The 23711-nt window shown below is 34.7% G+C and overlaps 2 protein-coding genes across 3 annotated transcripts in view; both read left to right on the forward strand.

The window, feature by feature from the left end:
* The first annotated feature begins 3445 nt into the window (after positions 1–3445).
* LOC107750070 (E3 ubiquitin-protein ligase HECW2-like) lies at positions 3446–13024 on the forward strand. The gene is made up of 9 exons (XM_016565327.1): positions 3446–3565; positions 7074–7149; positions 7710–7879; positions 8413–8555; positions 8925–9025; positions 10046–10729; positions 11689–11852; positions 12795–12936; positions 13020–13024. Exons 1-9 carry the CDS (start codon positions 3446–3448, stop codon positions 13022–13024), a joined length of 1605 nt encoding a protein of 534 aa, XP_016420813.1.
* LOC107750063 (E3 ubiquitin-protein ligase HECW2) overlaps positions 11717–23711 on the forward strand; it is a 17920-nt gene continuing 5925 nt past the window's right edge. The window contains exons 1-12 of one of the 2 annotated variants that reach the window (XM_016565323.1): positions 11717–11852; positions 12795–13101; positions 13580–13681; positions 13846–13996; positions 15108–15208; positions 15362–15486; positions 15772–15957; positions 16666–16818; positions 20809–20908; positions 21086–21182; positions 21263–21346; positions 22606–22715. In XM_016565323.1, coding sequence (XP_016420809.1) covers positions 13029–13101; positions 13580–13681; positions 13846–13996; positions 15108–15208; positions 15362–15486; positions 15772–15957; positions 16666–16818; positions 20809–20908; positions 21086–21182; positions 21263–21346; positions 22606–22715 — 1282 coding nt within the window. In that variant the 5' untranslated portion in view covers positions 11717–11852; positions 12795–13028. Of the gene's footprint in view, positions 11853–12794; positions 13102–13579; positions 13682–13845; positions 13997–15107; positions 15209–15361; positions 15487–15771; positions 15958–16665; positions 16819–20808; positions 20909–21085; positions 21183–21262; positions 21347–22605; positions 22716–23711 lie in introns of those variants that run through there. The other variant, XM_016565322.1, reaches the window with a different exon arrangement.

The raw sequence follows: 23711 nt of genomic DNA on the forward strand, positions 1-23711 counted from the left end.
CATCACTTGCTAACCAATGGATCCTCTGCAGTGAATGGGTGCCGTCAGAATGAAAGTCCAAACCGCTGATAAAATATCACAATATCACAATAATATATCACAATAATCCACAAGTAATCCACACTCCAGTCCATCAATTAACATCTTGTGGAGCAAAAATCTGCATGTTTGTTGGAAATTAGAAATGTTTAATTTTAAACCGTTTCTTCTGTCCATAATCCATAATATTGCTTTCTCCAGTGAAAAAGTTGTCTGGTCTGAATCAGGAGAAAAATATGTTTAAAAAAAACAAGCCAAAACAGTCCAAAACATTTCTAAATAAATGCATTTGTGATCCATTTGTGATGTAATACTAAATTTCTCCAAATATGTTCCGATGATGGCCTGAGGTTGAGTAAAAAGTATAAATCACCTTCAGATGTACTGCATTACATTTCAATGTATTCATAAATTTTTGTTAAAAGATTTAACCCATCACAAAACCTATATCAGCATACTTGGTCATATTTTAGCCCAAAATCAAATGAAAGAAATATTAAATTATATTTTCCATAAAGAAAATTAAGCCTGTTTTAAGTCTATCAACATTTTTTGCATTATGACATTATTGTCATGACAAATTATCTTCACATTACATAATAAATAAATAAATAAAAAAAGATCTGAATTTGTTAATATTTGTTCTACTGCCTTTTTTATACTGGTTTAAATAATGAGGCTATTTATTTCAGATTTTTTTAGCACTATTTTTTAATAATGGGGATTACACACACACACACACACACACACACACACAAAACAGACCCATTAAGTTAATGACTTTTGAATGAATGAATTCTTTGTGACCATTATGATTTTTTTTTGTATTATTTAAATATAAAATATTATTTCTTATTTTAAAAATATCTTTTTTATTTTGGGGTGTTTCAAGATTCACCCATAAAAAAAATGCGGTTAAGGAAGCCTTTTTAACATCTGCTGATAAACAAGAGTCACAGACAGCTGTGCAGGTCATATTATTTCTCTTCTTTTAATGTCAATTAGTCACGTGTGTTAACTGTGCTACTTTTAAGACATGAAACATTTTATTAATCTGCGTTAACTTTGTTTATTTGGCTTATCTTTGATCATCTTATAGTAAGGCATTTACCTGGTTTTTCCAGGAAACGGGATGATGTGAGGCACCGCTGCTGGAGTCAGAGATGATTGACATGTCATGTGACATGTTCGGGTGAATTGTGGCTTCTTGTAGACGTTCAGTAACAGAGGCCCAGTGTCAGTGCTGTGATATAGTTTCAGAAGAGCTGCTGTAGATCACAGTACACAAGGCTGGTCTATTCACTGAGGGTCTGACAGAATAAAGAGTGTCCCACAACTACTGATCACAGGCTGCCGTCACACCTAGAGAGAAACAGGGGCTGGAAACATTTCTTCAGAACAAACTCACTTCTGAATGTCTGATTCTTCTTCATGGAGTCATTGTATGATTGTTTGGAATTACAATTGGTATATTGGAAGTGGCATTTTCTTATATACACTCACTTTAAAGAAAATTTTGTCGCTCAAAGATTTCTCTTTCATAGCTCCGGAAATTTAAAGGGATAGTTCACCTAAAAATTTAAATTCTGTCATCATTTACTTACCCTCAAGTTGTTCCAAACATGTATGAATTTCATTCAGCTGTTGAGCACGCATGAAAATATTTTGAAGAATATTGGTAACCAAACACTTGACGGTAGCACCTTGACTTCCATAGTATGGAAAAAATTTATAATATGGAAGTCAATGGCTACCGTCAATTGGAGCTAGAAATTGTACAATTGAGTTATACATGCACTTTTTTTCTTATTATAATGGAAAAAATAATACATTTTGGGAAGGTTTATAAATGTGAAGATCTCATGTCAAATTGATTTTGTTTATTTAGCATGTCTCTAAGGATGTTTTCACTGCACCCAATTCTGTTTCGCTTTTCACATCTGATCTTTAGGATGTGCTGTCTGGACTGTCATTTTGCAAGTGCTGAAATCGGATCTGTTTGTTCAGATGGAGGTGTCTATCTGGTATATCTGATTTTAAAAGCTTGCCACATCCTGGATAAACTATTTGAAATCAAATCTGAACCACTTTTCCAAAAAAGTTGATTTTAATCCAATTTCAAACCGTATACAAAAGTGGTAAGAATGTGTTTTATTTATTTTATTTTATTTAAAAAAAAATTTTATTTTTTTTATTATTTTTTTTATTATTTTTTATTTTATTTTATTTTATTTTATTTTATTTTATTTTATTTTATTTTATTTTATTTTATTTTATTTTATTTTATTTTATTTTATTTTATTTTATTTTATTTTATTTTATTTGGTAGGTAGGTAGGTAGGTCAGACTACAAAAACGGATTTGAGTCCGATATTTGACATCACATTTTTGGTGCCTGTCCTAATAAGGCCTAATTCTCCCTGAAGTGAGCTGATTGCTTAATTGGGAGTTTTGTCATTAGAGGTTATTCACTCTTTTGTTCAGATACTGTTTGTCCTGAATCAGAGGGCGGAAAGGAGAAAAAGATTGTGTCACAGGGAGAAAATCAGCAGTGGGTCATTGGGTCTCTGGTTTATGTGGCTGTATTGATTAAACAGGCTCAGGCTGGAAATTGAAGCTAATGTGCTCATGGACTCAGTTCTCCCACAATGTGTCCTGTCTGCTTTGAATCACTGCCAGTCAATTCATTAGTGCCCTCTTTTTACTTTGCCACTAGATGCTCTACTTGTAACGTAGATTTTATATTATCATGTAGTACATAATATTGTGTTTATATTATTGTATGTATGTGTGTAGAGTGTTACTATTACATGTGTTTTATATACACTGTATTTTGGTATTATTAATTTTATTAATAATTTATAATTAATATTATAAATGTAACATTTATATTTATATGCCGCATCATGCATAACATTACTAATACTAATGCTAGAATTTTCAGTGTGTATACAGTTATTTTATGGTGCATTTGTGCTTGACTATTCTATATTTATTATGCATGCATGAGTGTATTGAGCTATATTTCTGTTTTCTGTATGAAGTAGGATTTTTGAGAGACCCAATCAGATGGGAGCTGGTTGGAGGTTTGTATGATTAGGGGCATGTTGAGTTGAGGAGTTAAAGAACAGGAAACACCAACTAAGAACATGGCCCATTACCTTCAGGACAAACCCTTTACCATTTGTTTGCATTTTAAAAGTGACCGAACTTGAGAGAAACATAAAAGCATCTTTCATCAAAATGGCATTTTATGTTTTCATAATAGTAGATTTTTTTGTTCATGTTAATTCTTTCATGAAATCATGTTTGTAATATTTCCAAATTCCATTCCTGTTCTATCACCACAACAAAAGAATAAAACAAGGGGGGGGGGGGGAAATAGAATTATTTTGTAGTTAGAAACATGATCTTGTGTTTATATTTCACAGCGGAGACCAAAATATGTTTCAAATATTACCATGGAGTGAGTGGAGCATTGAGGGCCATAACACCCTGCATCACTGTCAAGAACCCTGGAGTTACAGTAAGTGTGTGTGTCTGTGTTAAGTATTTGACTTAAAAGTATTAGGATTTAAAACACTGATTTGTTGGCATCAGATGGGGCTGCAAACACACTTCTGTTGACCGGTCACCATTTGAATTGTGCTTGAAAGGAGTATTTTTACTCATAATCCATTTTAAAAGTGACTGAGTCACATGAACTTGAGAGAAACATAAAAGCATCTTTCATCAAAATGGCATTTTATGTTTTCATAATAGTAGATTTTTTTGTTCATGTTAATTCTTTCATGAAATCATGTTTGTAATATTTCCAAATTCCATTCCTGTTCTATCACCACAACAAAAGAATAAAAAAGGGGGAAAAAATAGAATTATTTTGTAGTAGCACAGAATTTGTTTTGTAGCACAGAAAGTATGTAGTTCCCCTTAGAAATCAATTATCAATTTATTAATTCAAAAAATAAAAATGTAAATAAAAAACTTTTCATATTGACTAATAAATAGACATGTTTAAATATATATATATATATATAGTTAAATGTAACAACAAATAATACTTTGATAAATAATTTTAAATGTGATATTTAAATAGCATTTTTATATATTTTGTATTTTAAATAGAATTTATGTTAATTTAATTACACTACACTTCAAAAGTTTGGGGTCTGTAAGATTTTTAATGCTCCTGAAAGTCTATTCTGCTCACCGAGACTGCATTTATTTAAAAAAGTGAAGTAAAACAGTAATATTGTTAAATATTATTTCTATTTAAAATAACTGTTTACTACTTGAATATATTTTTAAATATAATTTATTTATCTGATGGCAAAGCTGAATTTTTTAGCATCATTACACCAGTCTTCATTTTAATATGTTGATTTGCTGAAGATACATTTATTATTAGTAACAACGTTAAAAACAGTTGAGACGCTTAATGCTGATACTGTTGCATACTGATACTGTTTTATTTATTTATTTAATGGAATTCTTTGATAATTAAAGTAAAAAAGAACAGCATTTATTGGATCTTTTGTAATATTATAAATGACTTTACTGTCACTTTTGATGCATTTAATATTAATTTATTTCCAAAAAATGGAGGTGTAATTTAAGGGTTAGTTCACCAAAAAATGAAAATTAGGCTGTGTCTTACTCACCCCCGAGGCATCCTAGGTGTATATGACTTTCTACGCAAAGCCGGCCTCATACGTCATCCGCCCGGAGCTGCTTCCGTTTACAACAGTCTGCGCAAGCTAGATTAAAGTGATTATTACATTTTGAATATGGATATATGTCTTACAAAAACGCATCGATTCTCTACAGGAGGCCTTTGTTCACCCCCCGCAGCTGTGTGAGGCGCTTTTTTATTATGAATGGATGCACTTTATTTCACTTCTTTTGGACTGATGAACTGCAACACTGACTGCAATGATAGAGCTTGGAATAGCCTGGACAATTTTTTATATAACTCCGAATGGATTCGTCTGAAAGAAGAAAGTCATATACACCTAGGATGCCTCGGGGGTGAGTAAAACCTAATTTTCATTTTTGGGTGAACTAACCCTTTAATTCCAAGTAATATACTAGCCTAACCAGCATTTAAGACTGTTAATGGTTCTTAAGCACCAAGTTAACTTATACCGTTAATATAAAATTAATTTGATGTTTGTGTATATAGGTTATTTTATAATGCTTCGAACTGGTGCACAAATGCTGCAGATACATGTGCGATCATCGCACATGGTCTCCACCTGCATGTGTTTCTTAGTCTTTCTCTGCCTGTGTGTCTGCAAGCTCCATTATCATGAGCTAGAGTTTGACTAAACTCCTCAGAGACATATCATGTTCACAGGCATGCAGGGAATGCACAGGAAGTTGAGAGCGCTCTTTGATATGCTTAGTGCCTGGCTGCCGACACGACGCCACAGAACTAGTGCAAAGGGCACATTCCACCCTCTGCGACATGAGTCTGAACTTGAACCCCTAGAGTTAACGGACCGATTCACTCGTAAAGCATTACTATTACTGTTTGAACTACCGTTTGAGCTTATTTTTGTGCTATGGAAGTGAATGAATACATCAGATCATGTAACTGTGATCTGAGGCGTGCTGAAATGACTCCTCAAGCAAATAGAACATGTGATCTGATTTTTGAACATGTATTTTGAAAATGGATGTTTTGATAAAATTACTGTTGCTACGCAGGGAATGCACAGGAAGTTGAGAGCGCTCTTTGATATGCTTAGTGCCTGGCTACCGACACGACGCCACAGAACTAGTGCAAAGGGCACATTCCACCCTCTGTGACATGAGTCTGAACTTGAACCCCTAGAGTTAACGGACCGATTCACTCGCAAAGCATTACTATTACTGTTTGAACTACCGTTTGAGCTTATTTTTGTGCTATGGAAGTGAATGAATACATCAGATCATGTAACTGTGATCTGAGGCGTGCTGAAATGACTCCTCAAGCAAATAGAACATGTGATCTGATTTTTGAACATGTATTTTGAAAATGGATGTTTTGATAAAATTACTGTTGCTACTTTGTATTGTTTGGATTGATGCAGAACACGTTTTGAGCGAATACACACCCCGAACAATTGACTTAAATGAGAGTTTCATGTGCAATGGCTTAACATATGGAAATTATAATATCTCAGTCTCACCATCATTCAGAAGTCGTCAGGTTGGGGCTCTGCGGCTGAACGAGAGTCTATAATCATAAATCAAACACTGCTATATTAATGAGCAGGAACATTATAATGTTATTGAAATATTCATGACAATGATCCTGAACCTCTCTCTTGCTAAAATGTAACATGATAACCATAGTTTCAACCAAAATACAGCTGTAAAATATATTAAATTGAATAAATATGCAAAATAAATATTTAATACATATGTGAATATATGGAATAAATATTAAATAAATGAGATCTCCTTCAAGAAGATTTATTTATTTATTGTTTTGCATTAAAATGGGGGTTAATGCCAGATTACCACAGTTTTATTGTAATCACTCCAGCTCAGTTTTTGGCAGAAACTATTTGAAATTATTTCAAATATTAATCCAGGTCTGGGTTTCTCTGGGCATTATAAACCACGAACAAAAAACTAAAACCATAAAAAAAAAAACATTTTGAAATAATATAAACAATAACTTAACTTAATAACTTAATAAAATAATATATTAAAAAAACTTTGCCAAAGCAACATTTGTGATTTTCATTTAGGTTAATTGGTTGTACTAAAATAACTAAAACTAAAACTGAAATTAAATAATAATAATAATAATAATAATAATAATAATAATAACTATATAGACATATAAAAAAAATAAAACTGACAAAAACCACAAAATTACTAAAACGAAAATTAAAATGAAAACAAAAAATATAAAAATAAAATAAAATGTAAAATAGGAATAAAAACTATAATAGTATATAGTGTCTCAGCGATACTAAAATAAAACTGCTGTATTTCTCTATATGATAATGTGTAAATGTGTGTTATGGTGTCTTCCACAGGTCGGGGCAGAAGGGCAGGTGGATGGACAGTCTGTCACAGAACACTGCAGGAAATTGGTCAGCTTTACTCTGTCAGGTAAGAATGCTTGGTATTTACAACACCTACTCTCATTTTAGTAAAAGAGACTGAAGATTTCTTTATGAAACTGATTTCTGTATATATGAAATTTGTAAGCCGTTTGAGAGGCAGTACTGTGATTTTACCACCCAAACCTTCCTTAACCATGGTAAAATCATTACAGTGCACTTAAAACAACTTCAAATGATATATTGCTGTTTATAAAACTGCAACAATGGATACATTATAACAACACTAACAGTCAATAAATAATAACCTTTCTTAACTAACAATAAACAATGCATGCACCAAGTAATATAGTTAATTTGGCTTAATTTATTTAATATTTGAAACTAATTTACAATGATTTGAAATGTGTCTTATCCTACCTCAAAGCTCACATATAAAGCATGTGTTGTCTTTTAAATTAAAGCTCTTCTATATATCTGCCCTCTTGTGGCAATGAGCAGCTAGTGCAGATAGATAGATAGATAGATAGATAGATAGACTGCTAGCTCACTTTGTGTGTGTGTGTGTGTGTGTGTGTGTGTGTATGTGTGTGTGTGTGTATGTTGCAGATATCAGGGCTCAGGGTCTGAAGAAGGGCATGTTTTTTAATCCGGACCCCTATCTGAAGATGAGCATTCACCCTGGTAAGAGGCACGGCTTCCCTACATTCACCCACCACGGCCAGGAGAGACGAACCTCCATCATATCAAACACGACTAACCCTGCGTGGCACGGAGAGGTAATTTATATTCATGTGTGTGGGCCAGTTAATGATGTGTGCTGTTTGTGTTCACTTCTTCAGCGCTTAACCTCTGGATGCTGCAGGGTGACGTCCCTGCTGTCAGTCCACTGTGAGGAGCTGAGAAGTTAATGGGATGTAACCAAGTAGGGGTGACTCTGAAACGAGAAGTTTTCAGTAAATGCATTGTGCCCTTGAGCAAGGCCTTAACCTCAGATTTCTTCAGAAATTACTGTACTATAAGTTGGTAACATTTGCTAAATTAAACTTTTTTTCTTTATTATAAAAAAAAAAACGTAGTGAATGATACTAAATGATAAACATATCAATGTATTTACATGGTACTTCAGGGTATTTTTAAGAATACTACCATGGTACATTTATAAATGTTTTATTTACAGTAAATAAGAGTAAAGTTTTGTTACCATAAATGAGGCTGAATATATTGTAGGATTGACTATTATTTTACCTCCACTGCACAGAAACATAACTGTAAACCTTCATTTTCATACTTCTTTTCTTTTCCCCTGCAGAAGTACACTTTTGTTGGTCTGATGACGGATGTTTTGGAAATTGAGGTCAAGGACAAATTTGCAAAAAGTCGCCCAATCATCAAACGCTTTTTAGGTCAGCTGACAATACCAGTGCAGAGACTGCTGGAGAGACATACAGCCGGGTCAGTATTCGCTATTGAAATATACCTGCGAGGGTCTATTATGTATGAACTTTTATCAACCAAAGAGCTGTAGCCTCCAAGTGTCCTGCAGTTCATTTCTGTCTACAGACGTTTATCTAGACACAACTTGTTTAATAATTCAGGAAGTTAAATAAAATTTTTTTTTTTTTTTGGATCCCAAGATGTTACATTTAGAGGTACATACTGTATTTGGTCATATTTTCATTGACAAAACAATATTTATGTGTAAGCTTATTTATTTATAAAGATTTATTCTTTTTTATGAACTATATTACAAACTGATTTTATTACAATACAATAATAGTTATCTGTGTGATTTATTATTATTATTATTTTTTTTTAAAAAAGGGATCAACATGTGAGCTACACACTTTCACGTCGTCTACCGACAGAACATGTGAGCGGACAGCTTCACTTCAGGGTGGAGATCACCTCCAACGGACATGAAGGTATGGATTACAGTATGTTTACAGTAAAACTTACAGTATTCTTATTTTTACAGTAAAAATAGGAATATTGTGAAATATTATTACAATTTCAAATAACTGTTTTCTGTTTTAATATATTGTAAACTGTAATATATTCCTGTGATGAAAAAGCTGAATTTTCGGCATCATTACTCCAGTCTTAGTGAGTGTCACGTGATCATTCAGATATCCTTCAGGAACCATTCTAATAAGAAACATTTATTTTCAATTATTTTCTATTATTATCAGCAACAGTTGTGCCGCTTAATATTTTTGTGTAAACCGTGATACTTTTTTTTGTTTGTTGTTGAATGAAACAGCATTTATTTGAACATGAAATCTTTTGTAACTTTATGCATTTTGTAACTTTATACATTTTGTAACGTTATATATTTTGTAAAATTATAAATGTCATTATAGTCACTTTTGATCAATATAATGCATTCATGCTAAATAAAAGTATTGATTTCTTTCAAAAGAAAAAAAGTACTTTTAATTGGTTGTGAAGCAGTATTTTCAGTTTTTAAGTTTATATTTTTGTATATTTTGAAACTGTTTTCTCTTTCTATCTTCAGTCCAGACTAAACCCTTTTTCAACAACCTAACCTTTAACCTTACAGTTTTTACAGTTACATCCTTGCCAATTTCCACTCATAAAAGACATATTTCTGATTCAAAAATATGTTTTGATGAGCTATATTCAGATTTGTTGTAAAATACTACCCATTATGTAATTCTTGTAAACTATAACCAGCCTACAGTTAGCTAATAAAGTATATTACTTGGTTAAAATATATACTTATTTATTTAAGGGGGTTTTAGTGGGTCCCCTTCATGCCATGCCTCAAAAGATCCTTTTTCAGAGTTATTTGATGAATATAAATTTCAAAATAACATCATTTATTTGAAACAGAAATATTTTGTAACATTTTAAATGTCTTTACTGTCACTGTTGATCAATTTAATGTATCCTTGCTGAATAAAAGTATTACGCTTTTTTAGATGCCATGGGATCTCTGCTGGGAGCCTCCTCTATGAACGGAGATCCTGGGAGCCCATCGGATGATGAGGATGTTTTGCATCCTTCATCCCGCATTGCCAGGGGCCCCTCGCCCACCGGCTCTGAAGGGTCCCTGCACGGTGACACCTTTAGGACTGACGAGTGCATGATGGACCCTGATGAGGATCGGCTCTTGAGAGACGGAGCTCCAGAGTCTATCGAAGGAACCCCGCGCCACACTCATCGCCAGGCCTCGCTTAACGACTACCTGGATGCCGTTGAAGCCCCTAAGGGCCCCGGAGACAGACCGCTTGGGGCCGCCTCACCTAAACTACGCTCAAGTTTCCCCACGGACACACGGCTCAATGCTATGTTACATATAGATTCTGATGAAGATGAGGAGGGACACGCCTCCCAGGATATGACATTGACCAATGGCGCTCAGCGGCCTGATGGACACACCTCCTCTGAACAGGACAAAGGGGAGGGTCCCGTGAAAGAGAGGCTTGAAGCAGAAGTAGCGAGCAGCGCCACAGATACAGAGGCCACAGCATCAGGGTCGAGCAGTGCCACCACAACGAGCCAAAATGGAGGTGCTGAGGATGGTCAGGAAGGAGCTGCTGCCTCTGGAGACTCGACACAGAGCACCAGCAGCGCTCAGCAACCAGCTCCCAAAATACAGGTCTGTAGGGTTTGGCTTCCCCCCTTAATTTTAATATAATTATAATTTGTAATTAATTTGTTTTAACGACACATTTTATGACCTGTTATGTAAACATGTTTTCATGAAGGTTATAAATTGTTAATAGTTATTTATTTTTAAAAATCTTATTACTTTTTTCATATTTTTTAACATTTTAAGCTTCTCTGAAGATTTTTTAATTAATTTTGTGAATTTTTTTATTGATAATATTTGTCTCTCTCTCATATATGGCTGAGGTATTGTTAATCATGAAGTATTAACTGAAGTATTAGTATTATTGAAGTATTAGTACCTTATTAAAACCAAGTTAAATTATTGACTAAATAAAGGTGTTTTATCATATTTTATGACAAACTCATAATTTATTTTACATTTTATAGCACACCTCATGCGTGTTAATGTGGTGGTTTTCGCCGCTTCTCTAAGAAATCACTCTCGAAGTCTTGAGGTTTTGATGCCAGAAGATAGACTTTATTATCAAAAGATAACGAAGCCGAGAGACTCTGCAGAGCATCTCAAGAGTCTGTTTCTGCACCCTCTTTTATCCAGTTTTTCCTCAAGGCTTGTTCTATACATTTCATACATAGCAGACAGGAGGCCTCAATTTATGTTTCATGAAAGGAAGAGGCCCCATCATATATTTTGTCTAATGTCAAAACAGGCCGTGCAACTTCATCTTATGTAAGCACATACCATTTTCATGCAGGCTTCTATACACACAGGCAAATACATCAGAGGCGTCATGCCCATTTAAAGTGAGGGGGCACGTGCCCCCTCAGATTTCTGAGCCAAGTGGATTTTGAATGCAGCTTCCAAAAGACAAAAAATAGCCGAATAATAGTTTTTTATATTTGATACAATCACACCGGTGTGATTAGATCGTTCAGTGCGGCACAGCATCAGCTGCTAAATTCAAATCTGTGTTCGCTGGCTGGCACTGAGCCAGAGACAGACGCACAGATACAGAGGCCACAGCATCAGGGTCGAGCAGTGCCACCACAACGAGCCAAAATGGAGGTGCTGAGGATGGTCAGGAAGGAGCTGCTGCCTCTGGAGACTCGACACAGAGCACCAGCAGCGCTCAGCAACCAGCTCCCAAAATACAGGTCTGTAGGGTTTGGCTTCCCCCCTTTTTTAACCTGTTATGGGAATACGTTATATTAGCCTATTTTCCATGCAGGTTTTAAATATTTTTATATTTAACTGGGGTGCACTGAGCCAGAGACAGACGTGTTTGTACAGTGCTACATTATAACCAATCACACACAATGCTGTTGAGCTTATGAATACAATGGCCAATCAGAGACGTTCAGATGAGTCATCGCTGAAACGCGGTGTTTTGTTCACTTGCTCGCTGACTGAATTATCTGGTGAGTTCTCTCATCAGAAACAAAAAAGTGCAGATGTGCGTACGCATGTAAGAAAGATATTCATTTCACAGTGTAAACAGATTCAGTGATTATAATGGGAGTTTTTGAGAGTGCCTGAACTCTGGCTAGACTGAATAAAAATGTTATTTGATAATGTAAATGTTCTTTACTCTCTGTGAAATGAAAGTGTTATAATTAGCAACAATATTGTTATTAAATTCACATTAAATGCAAAGTCAGTCGTATTAAAAATATTTTATGGCATGACACCCATATCTGGAACTTAAGTAAAAAGTCGGGGTTTTATGAGTAGTTAATAGATTACACTATTAGGCTACTCTACTTTGCCCATCATCATTTATTGATCAAATAACAATCTATAAAGGTGCAAAACGCATTTACTCACACATATATGAGAACCCCTCAAAAATCAAGAGTGCATGATGCCCCTGAAATACATGATTATATTAGTAAAATACCTTGATACATAAATGGCTATATTCACAATGATTGAACTTGATTAATTCATATTTTGATTAATAAAAAGCTTCTACATTAAATCACTTGAGCAGCGTCTTGTGATGATGATGATAATCATCGTCATCATCATCATTTTGCCAATTTATATTGTTATGTAGTTCTTCCTTTGCATCATTACACATAATACTTTTCTTATAGGATGAGGAAGGAGTTGCACCCAAGGTGATCACTGGGGAAGAAGAGGCCGCTACAGTCACAGAGTCCTCAGCATCTGCCAGCAATGCAGCTAGTGAAGGGGGCGGAGCCACAGCAGTTAAACAGCCGGAGCAGGGAAACTCCAGTGAGGCAGGCAATGAGGGGGAGGAAGATGCCGAAATCTGGCAGAGGAGGCAGAGTCTGCAAGCATCAGGGAACTCATCACAGGCTGAAGGGATGGAATTAACCAATGACATGAGGAGGGCAGCTGACGCAGCACAGGTTGCCACGGTAACAGAAGGAGAGACAGGTAACTTCCTGTGTGATGCTACATGTCATTTATATAGTAAGTCAGCAGAGGGGATTGGGGAATTTTATGAGAGTTGTCATCAAACTTTCATCAGCTTTTACCAACAGTTTTAACTTTTCTGCACATTTAATAAGATAATAAAAATAATACTATTGTAAATAATATCATAATATTAAACATATTTAAAATAGTACTACGTAACACATTTAAATAAATATGAACTATTAAGAACATAAATAATAATAATGATACTTTTAATATAAAAAATATTTACATTTATATTTTTTATTATAAAATATTCCATTAATTAAAAAAAATTCTATATGCTATTATTAAAATATTATTAATTCTATTCAAATAAAATATAACCTATTGTCTGGCTTTATATAATAGGAATAATAGGAGACTTTATGAATAATTTGTGTACAATATATGTATGTTTACATAACACGAACAACACATTTTTGCCTTTCTGAAGGAGCCAGTGCTCAAGTGAATGGCCATCAGCTAATGCGATCTCTTCCTTCAGTGCGTCATGACATCAGCCGCTATCAGAGAGTGGACGAGCCTCTTCCGCCAAGTGAGGGAATATTTTTGTCTTTGTATGAGATTCGCCCAACCTGTCCTAAATGGGACATAATCATGGAAAATTAGATTTATTTTTTGCTGTTTTGAAATAAGGGTATTTACATAATTATATTTTATTATAACATAATAAGTGGACTTTAAATGTGTATGTTGTAGACTGGGAGGCTCGTATTGACAGCCACGGCAGGATTTTCTATGTGGATCATGTGAATAGAACCACCACCTGGCAGCGGCCCACTGCTCCACCTGCACCTCAGGTCCTACAGAGATCCAACTCCATTCAACAGATGGAGCAGCTCAACCGAAGGTCAGTCACACATGAACACAATATTCACATATCGGTGTGTTTACACCAGCCAAAATCTATCAAGATGGCATGAAATCAGCAGTGATTAGAGTGAATTCTGATAAAAGGAGTGTTTTGAGCACACAGTGACCTTATCTTGGGATTTATCTGAGTCCAAAATGCCATTTGTTAATCCTCACTTGTATGGAAAAACAGCTCTTTAAAAATGTCACCCAGCAGTCACCACAGCAACCTAATCTGTTCTGCCATTATCATGCTCCATCAAAACATCTCTTATGCTCTCTCTCATCTGCTTTCTCTCCCTTAACTTGATTTCAATTCATTGTACTTAATTAGCATGCATTTCACTTGCAAAAGCAATTGTAGCATAGCTGCGTACAGCATCCAAAATTAACAGTTTGCCAAGCATAAAATGTCAGTAAAAATGACAATCAAATAAAGCTTTTTAAATCTAGGATTTTTTCCCTTGAGAACAGTATGTGGCAACACATATGTGAATGTTCCCTTCACAGCTGAAAATAATGCAAAATACAGTGTCATGGCTGGCAGGAATTATTTGTGGCATATACATTTGTAATGTAATGTAATGTAATGTAATTTAATTTAATTTAATTTAATTTAATTTAATTTAATTTAATTTAATTGATATAATTTGCAAGTATTATGTTTATACTATTTAAATTAAATTAAATAATTAAGTGTTTTCCTTTGAAGAAATCATAGTAATGTGCTGTTTTGGTGCTCAAGAAATGTGTCTTATAATAAAATTTATATATTAAAAACAGCTGTACTGTAATAATAATAATTATAATAATAATAATTATTATTATTATATAATTTATTATTCATTTTTTTGTGTTTGTGTTTTTGTGATAATGTTTTTTTCAATTTTTTATTTTATTTTATTGCATTTTTTATTTTTATTTAATTTATTTAAAACTGCAGAATAGGCCACGATAGCAATATCTAATTTAGCAATAATAAATACATTACAGAAGCAACAAAGTATAATTATGAATGATAAAGTACAATTATCCTTGTGAAAAGATTATTACATGAAAAATAGGACTAAATATGCAAATACATTTAAGTACCTCTTTGTTTTGTTCAGGTATCAGAGTATTCGGAGGACAATAACCAATGAGAGGACAGACGAACAGGCTGCAGAGATGCCTACAGACGAAACCGACCTGCTGCATCACTCCATACCTGGTACTCTCTCACAATAGAAGTACACACACCACATACATGCACTGCATTTAGATGAGCCTGGTTATTTAGATTCAAGGAAATATGAAATAGAGAAAAAAGATCTTTTGATTTAACCCAATATAATTATCACACTATAGTTGTCCTCTCTTTCAGAGTACCGTTGGGACGGTGTGGTTGGGCCTACTAGCTCTCGCTCCCGCTTGTCTCTGCTGCTTCAGTCCCCCAGCGCCAAGTTTCTCACCAGCCCGGATTTCTTTACCATACTGCATTCCAACCCTGTTAGTCTTCCAACACATTAATTATTCACACTTTTTTTTTTTTTACCACTAGCCAATTTTCAGTCCCTTGAAAGAAATTTGTGGTAAATCATGCCATAAAAACAACTGATTCTCACAAACCCGTTATCTGGTTCTGTCATGAATTTTGTTGAAACGTTTCTTTTAAAAGTAACATGATATATTGCTACATAATAAGTCATTTTGTTGAATTTTTACTTTTTAGAAGGCCACTAGCATTACTTAAAGACTTAGAAACACTCTTGTCTGTTGTTTTTTCTTTCTCAGAGTGCCTACCGCATGTTTACAAGTAACACATGTCTAAAACACATGATCAGTAAAGTGCGACGGGACGCGCACCACTTTGAGCGCTACCAGCACAATCGAGACCTGGTTGCCTTCCTCAACATGTTCGCCAACAAACAGCTGGATCTCCCGCGGGGCTGGGAAATGAAACACGACCACACTGGAAAGGTCTGGAAACATCTTCTCTGCGTTCTGTGTCCACATTCTGGATATAGAGCTCTCTCTGTCTCCTATCAGCCATTTTTCCACCCCCTGCTTTTAATTTTACAGTACATTTCTAAATAAAATATGGCCAAAAATAAACAATATATACCATTCAAAAGTTTGGGGACAGTAAGTTTTTTTTTAATGTTTTTGAAAAAAACTTTTTTTTTAACCATCCATATTTATTATACATAATTATTTTTCTTTTTTGTTCTTATATGCCAGTCATTCACTGTCTTTCTCCTTTTATATTTAGTCCCTTTTACAGTATATATATATATAAAAAAAATATATATTGTCTGTGAAATATAAACAACAGTTCTCTAAATAAAAAAACCCAATATAAATAAAATATAAAATGTTATAATTTAATATACTTTTCTTATACACTATTATTTAATTTTCTAGCTCCTTAGAGATTAATTATTTTCTATCGGAAAGAGCTTTACAGTTATACACTTATAATGGAAGCTTAGCAGGAAAGCTGGTGGTACAGCAGATAAATGTTTAAAATATGCTTTAAAAGTACAACCGTAACACTTAATGTAAATATTTCATGTGTTAGGGTTTTACTGGCGCATTCTTGTAAGTGCTTTAACATGAATGTGAGCATCACATTTGTGCTTTTAAATCCTTCGACCTAATTGCTTGACATGATTGTCTTTTCCTCAGCCTTTCTTTGTGGACCATAACTGCAGGGCGACCACCTTCATAGACCCACGACTGCCACTGCAGAGCGCCCGACCCAGCAGCATCCTCGCCCACCGCCAGCACCTCAGCCGCCAGCGCAGCCACAGCGCAGGGGAGGTGAGCACACAACGCCTGGTGAGCCTTCCATACACACGTCCGCTAGAGGCCTCCTCCAATCAGACGCTTGAGATTAAAATTCAAGCTCCTCCCATGTGGTTTGCATCATTGCAGAAGGGATTTGAATTAAAGGGATAGTTCACCCAAAAATTTAAATTCTGTCATTAATTACTCACCCTCATGTCGTTCCAAACCTGTAAGACCTCCATTCATATTCGGAACACAAATGAAGATATTTTTGATGAAATCCGAGAGCTTTCTGAGCCTGCATAGACAGCAACTTAACTACCATGTTCAAGGCCCAGAAAGGTAGTAAGGACATTGTTAAAATACAGTGGCGGGCTGTGCATTTTACACCTAGGCCTTCAGTGGCGTCCTACATGAATTAATCCATCTCTTCATACCATCATAATGATGCCACGGCTATAGAAACCATAAATGTGTGCGCAAAGAAAACAAAAATAACAGCTTTATTCAACAATTTTTTACTTCTGCATCAGTCTCCGCCACCATTAACGAGAGTACCACGACGCATGAGTGAGATCCTGCTAACGCAGGAGCCGGCGTTCTGACGTAGAACCCGCATGCGCTGCGGCTTGTTTTCAAGCAGAGCAATGCACAGGCATGCATCGTGGTACTGTCGTGAATGGCGGTGGAGACTGACGCTTTCATCAAAAATCCTGAAAAAATGTATCATGGTTTACACAACCAGTTAATAAGTTGCAGGTTTACTATGAATTACACAAACTTAACCCAAAAACCTGCTGATCTAGATGCCTTAGATCCTTTCTTTTTTAAAGTAGGTGCATCAGTTATATCTGAACCTTTACCATATTTTTAATTTATCTGACTAAAATCTGGAAAATAGCCATTGCATCCCATGTCTATAAGAGTGGTGATAAAATGGATTCAAACTCATATCGTCCAATCTCTTGTGTTGCAAAGGTGATGGAGAAATAATTAATAAGCAATTGATAGGTTTTCTTAATACATGTAACATTTTATCTGAAGTTCAATCTGGTTTTCGGCAGTTGTAAAAGTTATGAATTATATTTATAATGCATTAGAAACAACAATTTTGTGCGGCTATTTTTATTGATCTTGCTAAAGCTTTAGATACAGTTGATCATTCTATTTTGTTATCCAGATTACGTAGTATTGGTGTGTTTAATTTAAATTTATCTTGGTTCTCTAGCTATTTATTTAACAGATCCCAATATGTAAATATTGATCAACAACCAAGATTGATCTGAACCATTAACTATTAACAAAGGGGTTCCTCAAGGCTCTGTGTTAGCATCAACCCTGTTTTCAAATTACATTAATAGTATTTCTCAGGATATCTGTAGTCAGAAAACTTATATCCACTTATATGCGGATGATACCATTTTTTTATGCTGTAGGATCGTCATATGATGAAGCTTTAAAACAGGTACAAGGGCTGTTATTAATATTCAAGATGCTTTTAATGACTTAAATTTAGTTCTGAATAGCACAAAAACAAAAGTAATGTGGTTTAGAAAAACAAACAAACAAGGTAATAAAGACATTACTTTTGCATTACTAGCAGGGGATGATGGGAGCAGAGGGAGGGGAACCATGGGAAATGCAGTCCAGCTAAAACATAAACACATCGTCCAAAACAGTGCCCTCTGATGGCTCTTAAGGGCACTCCAGCAGATGACTGTGACAGTATCTTCATTTAAACATCTCGGAATCTGGCTTGATAGCTCTTTAACTTTCACTAATCATAATTAATCTTCAGAAGAAAGTTAAATACAGACTTCGTTTTTTGTATCGAAATAGATCTGTGTTTACTACATCAGCCAAGAAATATCTTGTTGAAACCACTGTTTTACCATTGTTTGACTATGGTGATGTGGTATATAGAAATGCACCTAAAGGTGTTTTGGAACAATTAGATGTATTGTATCATGCAGCAATTAGATTGATTACTAATGCACCTTGCAGAACTCATCATTGTGAATTATACTGTATCATTGCATACAAGACTGGAAATACACTGGTATGTGTTTATTTAAAAAAAGTTTTGTTTTCTGTTTATTACCTAAATATCTTCAAATGTTTTTGCAACTTCATACTAATACATATACAACTAGATCATCTAATTACATTTCTTTGAATATTCCTAGAAAGAAAACTGCTAATGGTCGTCCCGCTTTTGAATTTGCTGCCCCAAATTATTGGAATGTGCAACAAAAACTATTGGAATTACAAACAAATATTTCAGTCTGTGCTTATAAAAAAATTACCAATGAGTGCCTTTTTGTTTTAATGTTTTAATTGAGATTTTTTTTTGTATGTGTATTATAATATATGTTTGTATATCTTTCATGAGACATTAACTCTCCTGCCAGGCTGTTACTGAAAATAAGAACCTGTTCTTAAAGGGGTCATATGATGCGATTTCAAGTTTTCCTTTCTCTTTAGGAGTGCCTGGTTAAACAAAGGTTACATAAATAAATAAACAAAAATGTTTAATAATAATATTGATGATAATAATAAGAAATGTTTCTTGAGCAGCAAATCAGCATACGGTATTAGAATGATTTCTGAAGGATCATGTGACTCGAAAGACTGGAGTAATGATGCCAAAAATTAAACTTTGCCATCACAGGCATAAATTACATTTTAAAATATATTAAAAGGTAAAACAAATTGCAATAATATTTCACAATACTACTGTTTTTACTGTATTTTTCATATAAATCAAATAAATGTAGCCCAAGTGCCACATTTTAGTCCAAAGAAGAAAATCCAAAAAGGGTTCAGGTAACTAAAAGGTATTTATTAAAAAAGAACCAGGTAATCCGCTGATGAGAAGCCAAAGAAAACAGGTGTGATCAAATTAATCAAAACCATGGTGACTAACTAGTGGCGGGAAAAGACAAACAAGGAAACAGGAACTGAAGAGAAACAAACAAAGAAGAAATCCATAAAAATGAAACTAGAACAGAGGAAAAATGTGACACCTAGTGAGTTTAAGATACTACTTTCAAAAAATATTAATAAATATTAACAAACACAAACTTTAGAAAAGTAGTGTAGATCATAACAAACCTTTATTTAACCTAGAATAAAATAGAGAAGAATAGCGTGGGACAGTAACCAAATATGCTAATGAAAATATGTTTAGTTTTAGTTTTCAGTTTCACATAATTCTTTACATCATAAAATATTCTCACCAGGTTTCTCATTAGGGAATCTGATCTTCTGTCACGTCGTGTGGAGAACAGATCGCCCTCTCAGGCCTCTTTAGATATGCTGATTAATTTCGTAGCGTCGGCTTCCGCTGTGTCCCAGCATGCACTGTGTCATTTTCACATCAGTCCACCCCCAGTCCCCTGTGTGAGTGTGTTTGTCAGTGGGCCATATGTGGATGCATGTAAACATATTGTGTCTAAATATTATTCCACTAATCTTTAAATCCTCTGTTATCATAACATAAAAATGCAAATTAACCCACTTAATTAAAAAAAGTCCCCCTCCCAGTATTTACAGGAAAATTATGCAGCTTGTGTCACAGCTTGATACATTTCTTAATATATAGATTACCATCTTTCCTTGTATGCTATTATTTATTTATTTATTTGTATACATTTAAATTACAAAAATATAAAATAATAAATATTAATATGCTTAATAATATTTAATAAATTATTTGTAATATTTTAACATATTTTTTTTCTTTATATATATATATATATATATATATAAAGAGAGAGAATTAAAAAAGTCATTAACTATTGATATGCATACATATGTGTGTATGTGCATATTAATATTTCGTAATACACATTTTATATATATTTTTTGTATTTGCTAAACATTTGAGCATACATATCAATATACATATTAAATGGAAAGGCATTTTTAATTCTGTGATACTCATACAGTATTTCTGCAGTAAGCTGGTCTTTTCTTGTGTGACTTGATGTGGATGTGAAGTACATAGTGGTCACTTCCTGTTCTGTTTTTGTGCTGCAGGTGGGCGATGACCCTCGGCATGCTGGCCCCGCTGTACTGCCACGCCCCTCAAACACCTTCACAGCCAGTCGCAACCAGTGTCAAGATTTAGTTCCTGTTGGTGAGTCATTTCAAGCCAAGCTTCATCAGAAAGCTTTTGGACAGAATTTGATTTGTTCATCTTGTTAAATCTGTCATAATGCATTGTTTTATAAAAATGCTGTGTCACAAAAGAGTTATGACTTTTGAAGAGTCTTCATTTGACATTTCACCAATTGCTTTGTTCCTCTCTTTATAGCCTATAATGATAAAATAGTGACATTTTTGCGGCAGCCGAACATATTTGAGATCCTTCAGGAGAGGCAGCCTGAGCTCATTAGGAATCACTCACTCAGGTGAGACTCACAGAATTCTGACAGAGCAAACCTCAGTCCTGAGCTACTGATTACGAAATGTTGACTTTTCTAATCCACAGGGAGAAGGTGCAGTTTATTCGTAATGAAGGAGTGTCAGGTTTAGCTCGCCTCTCCAGCGATGCAGACTTGGTGATTTTGCTCAGGTACTTTTCCAATGATTTCTCTGAATTTTACCCTGCAAAAAATGGCTGTAAGAAATTTTTACCAAAAAAACTGCCATACATTCTCTAAAATCAAATCTTCAAATTAAAGCTGCAGTCCGTAACTTTTTTTAATATCCGGTGAAAATGCTTATTTGGGTCATATATTCCAAGACGTAGGCTAGAATCTGTGAGTGCAAAGTACAATATCCACACCGGTGCGGTGACTGACTGCCACACATACTCTTCAAAAAATTAGATTCATCCGCGCTGGAGCCGTGCCGCCGCACAACCCACACAACAAAGATAATTCCGCACACAGCTGCAATTGCAGGTTTTCAAACAGAGATGGCGACAAAGAGGCAAAACTTACGGACTGCAGCTTTAATAACACAATGTCTAATAACAAATTTCTGCTGATTTGCAAAAAGGGCCTAATATTGCCAAAATATGATGTTTAAAAAAATCTATAAAAAAAAAACTTTCCATCACATATAGTTTTTTCATAACAAAAGAATGAAGATTTTTCAAAGTATATACAGTATGTTTCAGCTTTAATGCATGTATCAATAAAAAAGCAGGTTTAAGTTTTAATGACAAAAAGAAGTATTTTAAAATCATTTAACTTAAAATCTGCAAAGGAGTGGAAAAATATGTTCAAATGCTCCATTTAATGTCAAATAACTTTACACAATGAGCAAAAAAAACTAAAAAAACAACTGTAAATGTCTGTCACTGTTTGGATTTAGTGAAACACCCACAGATGTAGCGGAAAACATCTGGGTCATGTTTGCTTTTTCTTCTGTCACTGGCCTTAATTCTAATCTTGAAATCAGGATTCGGCATAAAATAATGTCTGCAAGATCATTCATACATGTGAAAATGTGCTGAGAATTGAACAAATAGTTGTAATCTTGCTCAGAGGAAGATAAGAATCATGTCTTTGTGGCAGTTTTTCTGGTGACCTAAAAAGGGATAAAACCTTACAGATGGTTGTCAAAAGCAAAAATGCTACAAAATACACATATTTCATGAGAAAGTGTGGCATGCTCTAGCAAAACGGGCACTATCTTTGGAATCAGCACTCCAAAATTAGTAAAAAACAAGTATTGGATTTCATTCAGCAAATATGATGCACGGTGGTGTAATTATTATCTCTTGGCTTCTCAGGTAAATGTATCTTAGAAATGTTTTTTTTTTTTTCAGGATACATGTGTTTGCCTCCAAACACTAATAATCTTTGTCTCTTTTTCTTGCTGTAGCTTGTTTGAAGAGGAAGTGATGTCGTATGTGCCACCTCATGCCTTACTGCACCCCAGCTACTGTCAATCACCACGAGGGTCTCCGGTCTCCTCCCCTCAGAACTCTCCTGGTCCGTTCCTCTCAGTCACATTGAAAAAAATTCAAGAAACATTTATGAATAGTATTGCAAAACGATTTCATATCTTACATTTTATAATTGCAAATATAAGAGAGTTTCTGATTCTCTGGTTCTGCTCATCTTTCCACAGCATTGCTTTAGTTTTGGTTGTAGAGCTTGACATGCAGTTGACCAGATTTCCTGAGTATTTTTCGAGTTAGCTGCCAAAGCTTCAAATCCGCTGTGTGGGATTTGATGTGTAGTTGGAGTCCAGGGTTTTTGGCTAATCTCTGCACGCTGGTTTTTAACCGTTACACTGACACTCAGATTTTCACAAGTCTGTTTGGAGAGTGGCGGACATCATGTTGCCAGAGGGAATCATGGTCTAATTCACTATGATCTGACTTTAGTCACCGCTGACACTCAGGGATTACACTGTTCGCTGGTTATAGCGGGTTCTGTGAATTCTACACTCCTTTTTTGCTTGAATGGAAACCATTCTGATTAGGGATGGGTACCGAAACCCGGTATTTAATCGGTCCCGGGGCCGTTAAAACCTTAACGATACCCATCCCTAATTCTGATACACTTTAACTGGACTTTATACTGAGGAATAGAATAATTTTGGACCATATCCCATTTAAACAACAACAATAGTAATACTACTACTACTACTAATAATAATGATACAAATATTAATAATAATAAATTATTATTATTATTATTGTTGTTTGCATATTTTATTGTCTACATTTTTAAAGCCATTTATTTATTTATTTATTTATTTATCCCTGCTAAAAATGCAGGGATTAAAGGCAGAGTGAGGGATTTCTGGTAGCCAATGTTTATATTTGAAATCACCAAAACAAACACGCCCCTACCCCAAAAGGGTCTTGCCCCTATTTTGATAGCTCCGCCCCACATATACGTACGCAATCCAGGCCACGATTAGTTCTGTGAAACAAAGCAAAACCAATGTTACACCGTGTCTACGGACGCGAGCGGCGC

This window comes from Sinocyclocheilus rhinocerous, unplaced genomic scaffold, assembly GCF_001515625.1.
Source record: "Sinocyclocheilus rhinocerous isolate Xijiao unplaced genomic scaffold, SAMN03320098_v1.1 scaffold1956, whole genome shotgun sequence".
Lineage (NCBI taxonomy): Eukaryota > Metazoa > Chordata > Actinopteri > Cypriniformes > Cyprinidae > Sinocyclocheilus > Sinocyclocheilus rhinocerous.